The 16,245-nt window shown below is 40.8% G+C and overlaps 1 protein-coding gene across 1 annotated transcript in view; it reads right to left on the minus strand.

Annotated features, from left to right (window-relative positions):
• Positions 1-4,205: 4,205 nt before the first annotated feature.
• Positions 4,206-16,245, minus strand: part of LOC118803197 (complement C3-like) — a gene marked incomplete at its 3' end in the record, with an annotated part of 30,861 nt that continues 18,821 nt past the window's right edge. Inside the window, exons 21-29 of the mRNA XM_036563728.1 lie at positions 10,276-10,488; positions 9,836-9,899; positions 9,594-9,680; positions 6,195-6,398; positions 5,288-5,363; positions 4,993-5,152; positions 4,773-4,868; positions 4,524-4,674; positions 4,206-4,369 (exon numbers count right to left, since the gene is read on the minus strand). Of these exons, the coding sequence (XP_036419621.1) occupies positions 4,206-4,369; positions 4,524-4,674; positions 4,773-4,868; positions 4,993-5,152; positions 5,288-5,363; positions 6,195-6,398; positions 9,594-9,680; positions 9,836-9,899; positions 10,276-10,488 (1,215 nt within the window). The remainder of the gene's footprint in view (positions 4,370-4,523; positions 4,675-4,772; positions 4,869-4,992; positions 5,153-5,287; positions 5,364-6,194; positions 6,399-9,593; positions 9,681-9,835; positions 9,900-10,275; positions 10,489-16,245) is intronic.

Raw genomic sequence — 16,245 nt, forward strand, 5'->3', positions numbered from 1 at the left:
GACACGGCATAAACTTCCACTGCTATGCCGATGACACTCAGTTATATTTAGCAAGCGACCCAGATGATAGAATTAAACTTAGCAAGATCGAAGACTGTATACAAGACATAAAAGACTGGATGTCGAGTAACTTTCTCCTTCTAAACTCAGATAAAACAGAGGTTCTGCTTCTTGGTCCAAAAGCAGCCAGAAACAAACTGTCTAATCTAACACTTAAACTTAACAATTTCTCAGTTGCATCAAGCTCATATGTAAAAAACCTTGGTGTCATTATAGACCCTGATCTGTCCTTCGACACACATATAACTAATATTACTAGAACAGCCTTCCTGCATCTTCGCAATATTGCTAAATTGAGAAATGCATTATCTCTACAGGATGCAGAAAAGTTAGTTCATGCATTTATTACTTCAAGGCTAGATTACTGTAATGCCCTGCTGGCTGGATGTCCTAGCAAAAGCATTAACAAGCTTCAGCTGGTCCAGAACGCTGCAGCCAGAGTTCTTACTAGAACCAGAAAGTTTGACCATATCAGCCCAGTTTTATCAGCCTTACACTGGTTGCCAGTAAAATTTCGGATTGATTATAAAATTCTCTTGCTGACTTATAAAGCACTAAACGGACTCGCCCCGCTGTACCTGAGTGAACTTCTCTCTCACTATGAACCATCGCGCCTACTTAGATCACAAGGTGCTGGCTTACTATTAGTACCCAGAATTAATAAAGTTATGTCAGGGGGGAGAGCTTTCTCATACAAAGCCCCCCAGCTTTGGAATAGTCTTCCTGTTAATGTTCGGGACTCAGACACAGCCTCAGTCTTTAAGTCTAGGCTAAAAACCTACTTGTATATTCAAGCCTTTGGTAATTAGTTTTCCCTGTTAGTTCTATACCTGCCAGAGTCTCTGCTAACACTGTAATTTGTGATCGGTCACCCATTACAGAACTAACTCTGTGTGTTTTCCTCTCTGTGTGTTTTCCTTTCTTTTCTTCGCCGAGTTGAACAGCTGCCCGTCCTGTGCGTTCTGATGCTGCTGCCTTTTCTGCCTCGATCGGGTGCCACTGCTCGCCAGCCCTCTGGACCGGGTTACCAACATTGAGCCTCCTGCTGTTCAACGCCGTGCAAACCTCACCCTCACAACCTGACCCCACTGATACTACTGCTGTTGCTGCATGAACTATTCAAAATTATTCACTTGAACCAATCAATCATTCAAACTAATTCAAATTAATCAATCACCCATTGACTGTGTTTTTCCTCTCTTTCTTTTGCCGAGTTGAACAGCTGCCCATCCTGCTGCTGATGCTGCTGCCTCTGCTGCCTTGATCGGGTGCAAACCTCACCCTCACAACCTGACCCCACTGATGCTGCTGCTTCTGCTGCATGAACTGAACTATTCAAATTAATTGTTTCCTTCACGTTTTACCCTGTTTTTTGTACTATAATACTTTATACTAACAATGTTTACTATCCGGTGTCGACCAGAGGAGGATGGGTTCCCCTTCTGAGTCCTGGTTCCTCTCAAGGTTTCTTCCTGTTTCTCTTAGGGAGTTTTTTTTTTCCTTGCCACTGTCGCCACTGGCTTGCTCATGGGGGCTCGGACCCGGACTTCTTTTTGTAATGCTCATTTCCTTGTAAAGCTGCTTTGTGACAACACCTGTTGTAAAAAGCGCTATATAAATAAACTTTACTTACTTACTTACTACTAGTGATGGCCACTCCATTACCTTCACTTTGTTGTTCTTAGGCTGTTTTGTCACAGCTTTGGAAGTATGCTTGGGGTCATTGTTCATTTAGAAGACCCATTTTTGGCCAAGCTTTTACTTCCTGGCTGATGTCTTAAAATGTGGCTTCAGTATCTCCACATAATTTTCCTTCCTCATAATGCCATCTATTTTGTGAAGTGCACAAGTCCTACCTGCAGCAAAGCAACCCCACAACATGATGCTGCCACCCCATGCTTCACAGTTGTTCTTTGGCTTGCAAGCCTCCCTTTCTCCTCTTTACATAACGATGGTCATTATGGCCAAACAGTTCCATTTTTGTATCATTAGACCAGAGGACCTTTCTCCAGAAAGTAAGACTGTTGTCTCCATGTACAGTTGCAAACTGTAGCCTGGCTTTTTTATGGCAGTTTTGGAGTGGCCTTTCAGGTCATGTCAATATAGGACACATTTCACTGTTGATATAGAATCTTTTGTATCTGTTTCCTCCAGAATCTCCACAAGGTCATTTGCTGTTGTTCTTGGAGTGATTTGTATTTTTGCAAAAAGGTCTGTTTATCTCAAGGAGACAGAACATGTCTCCTTCCTGAATGGTATGATGGCTGCATGGTCCCATGGTGTTTAAACTTGCCTTTTGAACAGTTGAAGGTGATAGCTTCAGGCATTTGGAAATTGCTCCCAAGGATGTATTTGACTTGTGGAGGTCCACAATTCTTTTTCTGATGTCTTGGCTGATTTCTTTTTTTCTGATTATAATTTTTTATCATTCATTATTTAAGAATATAACATAACCAACAATATGCAATATACACACAGGGGAAAAAAGAGAATGGTAGGAAATAAAGTGGAAGTCAAAAAAAAGGGTTAAGATCTTGGAGCTTTCAAGTAGTTTCTTATAGATGAGAGTGATGACAGTTTGTGAGCTTCCAGTGTCTTGAATCAAAATTAACATTGGATGAGAAGCTAAAGCACAGTTCCAAGGTACACCATAAGCTTTCAATGCAGATCTCAATTTAAATACATAACATTAAATACATATAAAAGAGGTGTCTGGAAGAAAATATTCTGTTTTTCGCATGTTCCAGGCTATTCAGCCATTGCAGTCAAAAATATCTGCAAATGTGAAAATGCCCTTTGAAGACCAAGAGGAGCAAGTAAAGGATTGGCCACCTGATAACAGATGGGCATTTATGCCAAAGAGGGGATTGTAACGAGAGTTTTTTGAGTAACCCATTGCCTTTTCAGCACTAAGCCATGTTGATAAAGTAGATGATATAATACTACTAAATTCATGCCATTTTGGCATCCTAATCCTGTAAAGGGAAGATCTTGAAGTCTATGAGGATAGAAGAAATTAGCTTCATTGCCTCTCCATGGCACTTAAGACTGAGTATTCATCCAGATTCTCGTAGCCCTGATTTGGAAAGCCCAGTAATAGAATTTATGTGTAGGTCAAGGCCACCTTCCAATTTAGTGTTGGAGTGCTGAAGTACTAATTCTGGCTCGTTTACCACCCCATACAAAGTTAGATATCAATGAATTAGCCTCATCAAAAAATGTAGGAGGTGGAATGCATGGTAACAAAGAATGAAAAAATAAATAAATCAGGGCAAAACAGACATCCTGACCACACCAATTTTAGCTTCCATTGAAATCTGTAAAATATTCCAAAACTGTAAGTCAGTTTTGACTTTTTAAAAAGTTTTGCCAGAGAATCCACATAAAGGAGCTAGTAACGCTAAGGCCAGATCGTAGAATGCTTTCCTTAGTGAGGTTATTAAGTGGCATTAAAGATGATTTATCCCAGACACGTTTTCGAATAGATTAAACAGCTTTCCCTCCATGCTAGTGTTCTGCAAAAAGACCCCAATTAACCCCTGAGAATGTGCAGTTTACACTGTAAGTGATATGTCAGAATGAGCTAACATTCCTTTTACTAACATACTAAAGCTTATCATGTTACATTAATAATGTTAGTCACTGGAATATTCTAAGCTGTGTCAGTTTCTATTAATTAAACATGTTTAGCAGCTACTTCAAAAACTATTGAATATTCGGCTAATCCTGTCACAGAGTTACACACACTAGCTAGTTAGCTATGTACTGATTAATTAGACACTTAACCTGAAAGTAGTTTTCATGTAAACAAATGCCATCAGCTTTTCCTGAAAATCTGTTCACACATAGCTATCTAGTGAACTTTCTGTACCGAAACATAATGAGCAGGCTTAAACAAAGCATATACGTATAAATGTCGATAATACTAATTAAGGTACAGCTAATTCCAGTTTCTACATTTACTGTGTGTGTGTATCGGTATTAGCATTCCAGAATTCCCAAATTGGTGCATCCCTGCTTTTTGCACTTGGGTTTTTTTCTAAATGTGCATTTTGAAATGTTTAGGCCTCACTTGGCATCACTTTTAATTTAGGATTAGGCACTAAATGTGGTATCAGGGTATCAGTGGCATGAGTATGGCCTACCTGCGTGGTGCCACTACTTCCATAAGGACTGGTCTGCCTGTTGAGCCAGTTCACTGCTTTCCCTGCTGCGTCAAACTCCTTCGCCTTTACCAGAGCCAGCAGAGCATAACCTGTGGCTTCCAGGGAGAAGTGGTGTCCTCCAGAGACTTCCCAATAAGCACCATCTGTTCATGAGGAAAAAAGCAGCTGTAGAGCACAACCACGTTTGTCTCTGAACTACTTGCAAATTATTAGTTACTTTATGTTTCTTCTCAGTGTTTAATTTTCAGTCTATACAGGTGTTGCCGAAACCATTTCATTCATTTGAGCTTCACTGACCTCCAGAGGAATACCTCATCAGGAGAGCTTTGTTGAATTTGCCAGCATTGGCCATGGCATAGGAAGTCATAGAAACAGCATAAGGATTTGTCAATGTGGGAATTCTGCGTTCCAGATACTCAATGGCCTTCTGCATACTCTGTGCAAGACTCTAAGTGAATAAAACGAAAAAGAAAATGACAACAATGTTTTTTTTTTTTTCATTTTTGTATATAGCAAATTGGTTTTCACACATCAAATTTGACTTACAGGGAAAGACTTGGCACAAAGTTCACTTCCTTCTTGCATGGCAATCAGGACAAATGCTGTCAGAGATGCATCCGCATCCTTTCCTTGCACATCTCCCTGGAATTACAGAGAAAAGTCTCCACTAAAACACTGAATTTCAGTAAACTACTATTTGTTAATAAAATATATATTTATTAAAGGAAATATAATTAGCCGAAAGCAAAAGGTGATTTCAACTTACGACCATCTCCCCATGGATCACAGGAGCATTTTCTTTAAACATGCCATCTGGCATCTGTGCGTTCAGAACCAGCCACTTAAGAGCGCTGCAGAGAACATTCTCCTGAATGGGAATGAGGCTGCTGGCCATGGCGAAGACTTTGGCCACATACGCCGTCAGCCTTTACCACAGAGATGAACAAACAGGAAACATGGACCATCAATTAGAAATGAATTAGTGATGAGCATGGAGGAATATGGCAGAATTATTCAGAGAGAAGAGAAGCAGTAAGTCTCATGCATATATATCTTTTTACCATGTGCTGCTCGGCCTGTTTATCCAAGCGGCATAGGATCCATCCTCTTTACGGTAAGTCAGCTCTTGTTCATAACCTAAAAGCAGAGAGAGACATCAGTCTCAGTGGCATAAAAGAATTATGACAGCTCTTACTTATCTTCAGATTCCCAAGTGTTTTGTAGGATTACCATAAATGATCATTTCCACATTATTTCACTTCAAAACTTTAAGTTTAGAACCTTATCAGATGATACTGCATGTTACCTTTAAGATTATCTTTATGTGAGTGCACATCTGTACAAAACATGTGTGAACATCTTTTTATCTGATCTTAGATTTTGCACAGAGTAATTTTAAATATTACAAACCTCAGTTCCCAAAAAGTTGGGACAGTTGGTGAAATGCAAATAAAACATGAAGCAGTGATTTGTAATTCAATTTTTTGACTTGTATTTAAATGTAAACCTTATGAAGACAAGATATTTAATTTTTTACCTTACCAATTTGATTTTTTTTTTTTAAATATACAACACATTTTCTGACTAAGAACACTGCGAATTGTTCAAAAAACATCTTAATCAGGCAATGCAACAGCATCCCAGAACCCCATTTTCAGTTATACACAGGAATTTGTCCCTGACGAGCAAAGAAAAGTGATAGCATTGAACAAACACTGACTAACAACACTAAAATCCCATCACCTAATTAGCATTTTCACAATTTACCTTTTGCTCACCATTTTAGAAAAAGGTAAACTAAATGCATGCAAAATATCTGCTGTTTCTAAGGTTATTCCTACATTTAGTGACATATATTATGATTTACATGTAAAATATGTTTTGTTGCCAGCATGTCTTTTATCCTTATAAAATCCCAAAACAGAATATTATCCCTATGTTATTGAAATGCTGGGGATGACTTCTCACCTGTCTGGATATGTCTGACCGCTTCGGCACGACGGTGGACGCCCACTCCCTCCCACTGCTTGGTGGTGTCCAGGTACTGTGTGGCAATGAGGGGCAATGTCATGGAGATCATGGTCTGTTCTCCACAGCCACCAGGTTGCACAATCAGACGCCCCATGAAGTCACCGCTGATGGCCTGCTCAATTGTCTGACTCACCTCCTGACCTGAAAGAAAGCAAAAAATGGATAGTAGGAGTAGTTGGATGAATGTATAGATTTTAAGGAACCCTTTTTGTTCTTTTTAAACTATAGTTTTTTTTTACTATTTTGATCTTCAGGACTGAAATCAATGTTTTCATTTCCTATCACGAATGGGACAACTTCATTTTTAACCTTCTACATTCTCACTAGTTTCTCCTTTAATGCTAAGTATACCTCCAGATTCTGATATGCCATCTTTCTGATACCACTTTTTGGGATCGCTAGCATTTATGTTTATTGCATTTGTTTTTCTGTCCGGATCCAGATATCCCACGTGATCTTAGGATTGCTGTGTTCCACCACTAGTTCTTCTGCTTTGGAGTGTCCAATGCATATTGCTTGCATATGTTCCTGTTTAGCCAGGCTCTTGTCTGCAAAGTAGTGGTGTGACTGAAGGTTTACATTTCAACCAAGCAGGAGCACACCAGCTGATTAAATAAGTGAAATCAAGTTCATATATGCAAAAACATTGGTGACCCATCAGAACTTTATTCTGGCCTGAAATTTCGGTCCAAACCTGAATACAGCCCAAGAATTTTCTGTCTGAGCTCAAGCTGAACTGACGCGTAGCATCACATTTTGAGTCAAAACCCAACCTGACCCTGACACAATTCTGTCCAGACCTGACAGGAACCATATCATGTCCAAAATCAAGTCCAAAACTTACCCAAGTATAACAAAATTCTGTCCAAAAAATGAGTCCAAATTGTTGAATAAAACCTGACAGACCAGCGGCGGTTACTGTGTAGTGCAGGTTTGCCAAGTCTTATTCATGGAGAGCTGGTGTGACTGCAGGTTTTCACTTTAGACAAATAGGAGTACACATGATTCCACTGGTCCAATTAGTTTTAATCTTCAAACAAGTGATCATGTGTGCCCCTGCTTTCTTGGAATGAAAATCTGCAGCCACACCTGCCCTTTGCTTATACAATTGGACATCCCTAGTTTTGTGTCAATAATGCCCGTCATTACAGCATGGATAACTTAAACATACAGCATAGATAATATCATCATCATCATCATCATCATCATCATTATCATTATCTTTAGTCCAGATAGGGTTGCGGTAGCAGTTGGAAGAGCAGAGAATCCCAGACAACCCTGTCCCCCGCAACTTTCTCCAGCTCATTCTGGGGGACCCCAAGCCACTCCCAGGCCAACTTGGAGATATAATCCCTCCATCGGGTCATAGGACGACCCCGGGGTCTCGTCCCAGTGGGCCATGCCTGGTAAACCCCCACCGGGAGGCATCCAGGGGGCATCCTAAACAGATGCCCGAACCACTTCAACTGGCTCATCTCAATGCAGAGGAGTAGTGGCTCTACCCTGAGCTCCTCCCGGATGAACATGCTCTGCACCCTATCACCCTGCGACGAAGGCTCATTCACGCCGCTTGTATTCACAATCTTATTCTTTTGGTCATTACCCACAGCTCTTGACCATAGGTGAGGGTTGGGATGTAGACTGACCAGTAAATAGTCAAGTCAAATTTATTTGTATAGCGCTTTTTACAACTGATGTTGTCACAAAGCAGCTTCACAGAAATCCATTTAGGACAAAGTTTCAACATGAAATGTAAATCCTCCAGGTGAGCAAGCCAGGGGTGACGGTGGCAAGGAAAAACTCCCTCAGAGCTGAGGAAGAAACCTTGGGAGGAACCAAGGCTCACAAGGGGGGACCCATCCTCCTCTGGTCAAACTACCTACAAAATTATTATACTACTAATATTAACAGTAGTAGTAGTAATAGTTAGGAGAATAAATAGAGAGCACCACTACAGTCTGGTACAGTGATCGCATTACTGCTGCCGCCTGACCCAGCCTGCGGCCGATCTCACAATCCTTCTTCCCATCACTTGTGAACAAGACCCCGAGAAACTTAAACTTCCCCACCGCAGGTCCTTTCCCCTTACCTGGAGTGGGCATGCCATCTTTTTTAGGGTTAGGACCATGTACTCAGATATGTGCTGATCCGCATAACAACTGCTTCACACTCAAACTGGTCCAGTGAGCGCTGGAGGCAACCATGAGATCCAGCCAAAAGAAGAACATCAGCCACAAATAGCACCACCTTCCGGCCTCCACACATAATGCCCTCCTGACCTTGGCTACGCCTTGACACCCTGTCCATAAATATCATAAACACGAGTGGAGACCAGGCACAACCTTGGCGAAGTCCAACACTAAAACTGAACAAGCTTGACTCTCACTCTGGGCATAGAGAGATTGAATGGTCCAGAGTAGTAGCCCCGGCACCCCATACTCCTGGAGGAACTCCCACAGGATATCTCGGGAAACTCAGTCATAAGCCTTCTCCAAGTCCACAAAAAACATGCAGACTGGGTTGGCAAACTCCTATGCCCCCTCAACAATCTGTGAGAGGGTAAAAACTCGTCCATCGTTCCATTGCCAGAACGGAATCCACATTGTTTCTCCTTAATCTGAGGTTCGACTATCAGTTGGAGTCTCCTTTCCAGAACCTTGGCACAAACTTTCCCAGGGAGGCTGAGCAGTGTGATACCCCGGTAGTTGGCACACACCCTCCGGTCTCCTTTGCATAGATAATCTGATACAATAAAATTAACCAGCTGCTATAATTTATATTCTGTTTTAACAAACATATTGTCAAATAATGATTTTGAACAGCATTTTTTTAGCGTGGATAGACTTTCCATACTGCACCGCATTTCATTTTCATGTTGTGCGGTGCTAGTGTGGCATGATGTTGGCTCTTTAACCGTAACAGCTAACTGTTTAATTGTAAAACTTCTATTTATGCACATATAAAAAAAAAATATTTTTGGCTAAACAAACCAGATGTCCTTTAGGCTGCAGTAAACTGTTTCCTGAATTGATTCACTGTTTGTCCTGTTTTATCACAAGCTTGGGTCTCATGGACCCCATCAAGTGTGGCAGTTTAAAAAACAATTTAAGGTAGTGAAAGTGGTGATGAATAAAGAAAAGGGAAAAATTAAAAGCAGCGGAAGATGCAGGATAAATTCTCTTAAAAGAAGAAGGCGGGCCAAAACCCAATACACGTTTAAGACACAATGTCCTGTTGGATTTGGACAAATATTTGAAGATTTATCTGCTGTACAGGATTCCTGTGACCTGATTGTGTATCTCAGTATCTGCATTTAGCAGTCTACTTGTACGTTACCAGACAAGGTGATGTATGTATTTGCAGGAGTGTTTGGAATCTGCCATAATGGTACGTCACTCCTCACACGCACAACTTGAACTCCACCTTTTCACAGAAAGACAGAGACAAAGACAGAGTAGGACATATATTTATCTATGCACCTGAATACTCAAAATCAATTAGAGTACATAATCTTCATATAGTGTGAATTGGAGATAATATGTAATGGTCAAAGTAGTGTAAATGACCAAAATACCCACCAGGAACTTTAGAGGGGTTGAGCTCCACATTCTTCTCCTCAATTGTAGTTAACACACCTTCAGACTGAAAAATTGGAAGAAAGCATAATGGATTTGGTTGTCTTTTTTTCATGATTGTTTTTATGTCATCTCAATGGAAATAGTGAGCATCAAATTTGGGTGGGTGGAGGAAATGGGCTGTACAATATGTCTGTTGACTGTCTTTCTATGTATGTTTCCCTTAAAAACACAATAAACTGAGCATCAAACTTGACTTCAGATTACCTTAGGTTATCTGTAATTTTATGTTCGTGTATATTACTGTTGTGAAAGTAATCCTGTACCACAGACTCAGCTACACTGAGCCAATATCAGTTCAGCCTGCTGCCCAGGGCTCATGCTGAATGACATTCTCTGAACCTCACTGTGAAGAATGTTGACACTCTTGAACTGACACTCACCACCACCTTCAGTGCCTTCTTTACTCCGTCACTGGCTGGTGAACCAAGGGCTGCAGCCTTCACCTCAATCCAGTGGTTGCCCAGCTCCATGGGAATAATAATGTATGAGATGGATCTGGAGGACTGTGCTTCAACATTAACTGTGGTGCGATACTTGCCCTTCTTGCTGGCTGCGCTGCAGACATTCTCCGTTTCTGTGAATTCCACACGCACCTAGTGGAAACAGAAAACCAGCATTTTGAAACATTGCCTCATAAGTGAAACCATTAATCATTGAGAGAAACAGAGTCAGCAGACAAACTCTATAAACAAGACACTTGTGAGAAATTTAATATAATTAAAAACAGTATAAAATCATGATATTTGATGAATTTTATTTTTTTAATTTTTTGGTAAATTTATGATCGTTCCAAATATTATGCCTGCAACATGTTCCAAAAAAGTTGGGACAGAAGTATGTCATCACTTTTCCTTTTGACTTAATTATTTGGGGACTGAAGAGACCAGTTGTGTAATTGTAGTGTAATTGTTTTCCATTCTTCAGTTATACAAGTCTTCAGCTGCACAGTGTAATGAATTTGGCTATTTTTAATTCTTAAACTTTTTGGAAAAAGATGAATCTTTGTCACTTGAGACACCAAAGAACTATCCCCCAGGCACCAGGATGCCTGGTGATTGTCTGATGGGCCTGAGGTTACTCTCAAACCCCCCTCATTTACACACACCAAACACACCTCTCCTTACAGAGGAAGACCCCTGGCCTCAAAAACAAATAAGAAAGGCCAAGATAACACCACCCATCACCAAGTCCCTCTGCCAAGTCCCTCTGCCAACACCCTTAAATAAGACTGAGTGTATCTCCACCCAGGAGAGGACACCTGGCCCACCAGATGGCCAGTCCAACTTAATTAACCCTCACAATACCCTTTTTTGGGGAAAACAGCCATTGTAAATTCTTTGCAAATTGAATGACTCTCCTTCATTAACTTGGAAAATAACTTTTTCCCTGTTAAACAATTACAAACAAACAATGTGTAAATCAAAACCTGGCGTCACATGTAGCATTGGCAGATGTGAAGTAATACTAAGACTCACTACCATTTTAAATTTATTTCATTCTTGAATTGTAACCCAATCTTTAATCATTCTTAACAGTTTTTCATTTATTCTCAATATTCATGTTATGAAATCCATATGTTTTCAACTGTATATATGTTTTCTTTTGAATTGTCATGTGATTTTCAACTTTAAGTATTTTTGTTTCGTGTCTCAGTTTTCAAGTTCTGTTGTTTCATTTTGAAAGTTTGACTTCAGCAGCCAACCATTGCAAGCAAACTGGAGAGCCTGCCTTCCTCATCAGAGGCCAACACGAGCCTGCCTGCCTTGCCCATCCGGGTCCAGTCAGATGCTCTGCTCCCACATCCCCAGTCACATCCACCTCCCCTCACCACCTGTCGCACGACCCTTCTCCACCCTATGCACGCAGGCCGCTGCTCCTTCTCAATGCAGCACATGCGTCACCATGGCTCTCTTTCTGAAGCATCAAGGCTGTAAGGTTATACTCTGGCTTCTTAAGCTATATGGTTCAGTCTCTGGCCATTTGCCCCCCCCCCATCCCCCGCCCCTTTTTCAAACTTACGTCAGTCTTACGCTAGTGTTAGTATTCTGTTCTGCGTACTGCTCAAACATTAAAAAGTAACCATTTTGAGTCTAATTACAATATGTTTATCTGGTGAATTTCATTTCTCTACATACCTATTAATAAACATTTCATGCCTATATACATTTAGTAATCTATCATTTAGTGTTTTATCAATAAATGACCCTTTATTAGTTATCACTTGTGGTTCTGTGTATGTAATTATCACAGTTCTATCAAAATATATCCCTGGATATATATAATACATTACAGGAGAACCACAATCTGATTTTAACTTAAGTAGCTGGGTTTTATGATGAGTGGGAAAATAGGTGGTTTAAGTGGCCTTGACCCGTTACAGCTGCTATGTGGCACCTTATTTGTCATATTTTGGACTTGCAAGCACACAACCTGCGTTCTCTGATTATGCACCCATGCTGTTGTAACACATGCAGAATGTTTCTTTACGTCTCATGTTGAAATGAGCATGTATGTTATATGAACAAAAGTATTGGGATCTACTCATTACACCTAGAGGAGATTTTATGACATCCCATTCTAAATTCATAGGCATTAATATGGAGTTTATTCCCCCCTGGTTTGTCTGTGGGAATTTTTGCCCATTCAGCCAGAAGAGCATTTGTGAGGTCAGATGCTGATGTTGGGGACAAGAGGGCCTGGCTCGCACTCTTTACTTCATCCCAAAGGTGTTCAGTAAGGTTGAGCTCAGGGCTCTGTGTGGGCCAGTCAAGTTCTTTCACACCAAACTCACCTAACCATGCCTTTATGGATCTTTATGGAGCTTTGTGCACTGGGCCACAGTCATGCTGGAACACAACAGGGTCTTCTCCAAACTGTTCTCACAAAGTTGGAAGCATAGAGTTCTCCAAAATATCTCGGTATGCTGAAGCATTAAGATTTCCCTTCACTGAAACTAAGGGGCCTAGACCAACCCCTGAAAAACAACCCCACAGCATTATCCCTCCTTCACCAAACTTTACAGTTTGCACATGGCTCCTGGCATTCACCAAACAGAGGCTCATCCATCAGACTGCCAGATAGAGAAGCGTGATTTATCACTCCACAGAATGCATTCCGACTGCTCCCGAGTCCAGTGGCAGACAAGGTGCATCCACTCCATCCAAAGCTTGCCATTGTTCATGGTGATGTAAGGTTTGTGTGCAGCTGCTCAGCCATGGAAACCCATGCCTTGAAGTGCCCAGTGCACAGTTTCTGTGCTGATGTTAATGCCAGAGTAGGTTTGGAACTCTGCAGTTATTAAGTCAGCAAAGTGTTGGCGACTTATGCATAATGCACATCAGCACTCGACAATCCGACTCTGTAACTTTACATGGTCTGCCACTTTGTGTTGCTGTGGTTCCTAAACACTTCTACTTTTCATTAATACCACTCACAGTTAATTGTGGAATGTCTAGGATAAATTCTGCAAATGGACTTGTTGTAACAGTGGTATCCTAATACAGTATGATGCTTGAATTTAGAGACCTCTTTAGAAGGTCATAAATGTTTGTAAAGGCAGCCTCCATGGCTAGGTGCTTTGTACAATTGTGGCAATGGGACTGAATGAGACACCTGAATTCAATGATTAAGAGGTGTGTCCCAGTACTTTTGGCCAAACAGTGTATGTCCTTGAAAAAGATGATGTCTAAAAGGCAGAATAAGTTGCTTCAAAATGTGTACATATCTTTCAGCATTAATGGTGCTTTCACAGATAAGCAAGTTACCCTTCCATGGGCAGCAATACACTATCGTATCACAACAGACCCTGACTTTTGAACTTTATGCTGGGAACAGTCTGGATAGCCTTTTACTTCTTTGGCCCAGGGAAAACAATGTCCATTATTTCCATAAACAATCTGAAAAGTTGTCTCATCAGACTACATGTTTCCACTGTGCATTAATCTATTTTAAATGAGCTCAAGCCCAGAGAAGTTGGCAGCATTTCTGAATGTTATTGACAAACTGTTTCCCCTGTGAATTTGCATTCTGCAAGTATGGACTGTGCCTTCAACATATGGTACTAGTATGATGTAAGACTGATTTGAGGAAAGGGGAAGAATTCTGAGACCTTGGGCTGGAGTTCTGGGCAGCTTTTATCTCAAGCTAGAAGGCTAGACCCTCCACCCCTTTTTAATTGTGGTAGGACTGACATAGGACTGAGTAGCAGGATAAGAGATGGGGGGTGGTAGTGGGGACTGCAAAAACTTTACCATGGGGAAAAGAAGGTAGAAATGGCAATTTATAGAGGTTTAGATTGGAACGAGCTGGAGTTTCAGGCACGGTCCTCCCCCCAAATTTCAGTTATTCCATAACTCCATTTTGTAAGTTTGGACTGTGCCTTCAGCATATGATGGTAGTATGAATGGAGACTGATTGAGGAAGAGAACTCTGAGAATTTGGGCTGGAGTTTTGAGAGGCTTCTGCTAGAAGGCCAGATCCCCAAAGAACTCCCAAGTTAATTTCAGAAATGTTTAGGTCTTGGACTGTATTCAGGGACCTTTTTATGATGAGAAAGACAGAAGCCCAGAAGTCTCTGTCCTGCAAGAGCTGATTCTGAAGCATTGTCATGAAAACTGTAACAGCTTAGCTAGAAAACTTGGTATGAGTGTATGCCAGTGGGATATAGCCCAGCTAAAACTACAGCCAAGGCAGCCGCCTGAGACTACAGTTCCCAGAACCCCTCGCTTCATCAAGTGACTCGGGACCCAGTCCACTTATCAACCGCTCTGCTTCTCCAAATTTCTAAGTCACTCACACCTGTTTCTCTGTGTATATAATCAGTCTGTTTGCAACCATACTTTGTGAAGTATAATCACCTTGTCACACATACTGAGCGTTTTTCTCATGTGTTGTCTCATTTTCGTGTATGACCTGTATTACGTTTATTACCTTTTTTTTTTGCCTTGCCCCTCTGCTCAATTTTCAATCTCTGGTTTTCGACTTTGTTTTTGACTGTAGTTTTGGATCATCCGTTTGACATTAAAGCTCTTAAGTCATCTTAAGTCTTCCATCTGCCACCATTTTAGGGTATTTCTCCTTCATGCAGACGGCAGACACAGAGGCTGGTCAGAAGGTCCTGAGCAACCAAGGTCAGCTTCTGGGACATTACCAGCAGGTGTTGGTGGTGTTACCCAGTCTCTCGGTGACCTCACACAACAACAAGCCGAACAGCAGGCCCAGTTTCAAAGATATCACCACACAATTGAGAAATCTCTCAGTCTCTTCACCTGCTCCTTTTTCTGCCGCAGTTTCTGTCCCTAGCGATACTGTTTCAGTGAGTAGTATGCTGGCTTTTCCTGTCAGTAAACTGGATAAGTTTGATGGATCTCCCGACAAATGTTGAGGTTTCCTTCTTCAATGCTCTGAGTTTTTCAATAATTCTCAATCTAGTACTGATCATATCACACTATATTGCACTGATTGTTATATCACTCCTTTTAGACAAAGCTTTAGAGTGGGCTACAGCTGTAAGGTCTAGTATACAAGACATGACATATGAACAATTTCTAAAAGACTTTAAGACTGTATTTCATCATCCTCATGATGGTCGCTCAAGCGGAGAACTTTTGTGCAAACTCAAACAAGGCAATCACTTGGTGTCAACCTACGCTCTGGACTTCCGCAACTTAGGAAGTGCTCCTAGTAGCATTTCGAAACAGACTCAATCCAGATGTACTTACAAAGTTATAGATATAGATATAGATATGTATAGATGACATTCTGATTTACTCACCTTACTACAACACTCATGTCCAGCAAGTGAATCAAATGAATCGAGAATTATATGAATTCCCTTTGTGTTGCGCTTATTGGAAAATAGATTCACAAACATTTCACAAGTCAAAAACTTATGAAACAGAAACAGGGAAAAGGTCGCACTGAGACACTATATTTAGTCAGAAAAGTACTCTTCAAGGCCAGGTGAAATGTGATGCGTTCATGAACAACAAATGCGGTAAGGAGAAAAACATTCAACAATGACTTCTGAATTTACAGTGTGCTTTGGGCTCAGAAAACAGCATGTTTGATGTTAAATATGCTGGCCAAATGAGAAAAGTTTTAGGAACATATTTGTCTAAACACTGAGAATTGTAACTGTACCAGAGGAAAATGGTGCTGATAGACTATGATAATGAGCATGGAGAAAGGTAATCAAAGACGTTGCTGCATTTGCTTAAGAAAAAAAGACAATCTGCATTTGCTTAAAAAAAAAGACAAGATGTTTCCAGATGGTTAGCGGATGTTCAGAGAGCTCACAACAGAAATTCCTTAACAAGAAATTTAATGAGGAATACTCATAAGTTCATGAG

Source organism: Colossoma macropomum, unplaced genomic scaffold, assembly GCF_904425465.1.
Source record: "Colossoma macropomum unplaced genomic scaffold, Colossoma_macropomum, whole genome shotgun sequence".
Lineage (NCBI taxonomy): Eukaryota > Metazoa > Chordata > Actinopteri > Characiformes > Serrasalmidae > Colossoma > Colossoma macropomum.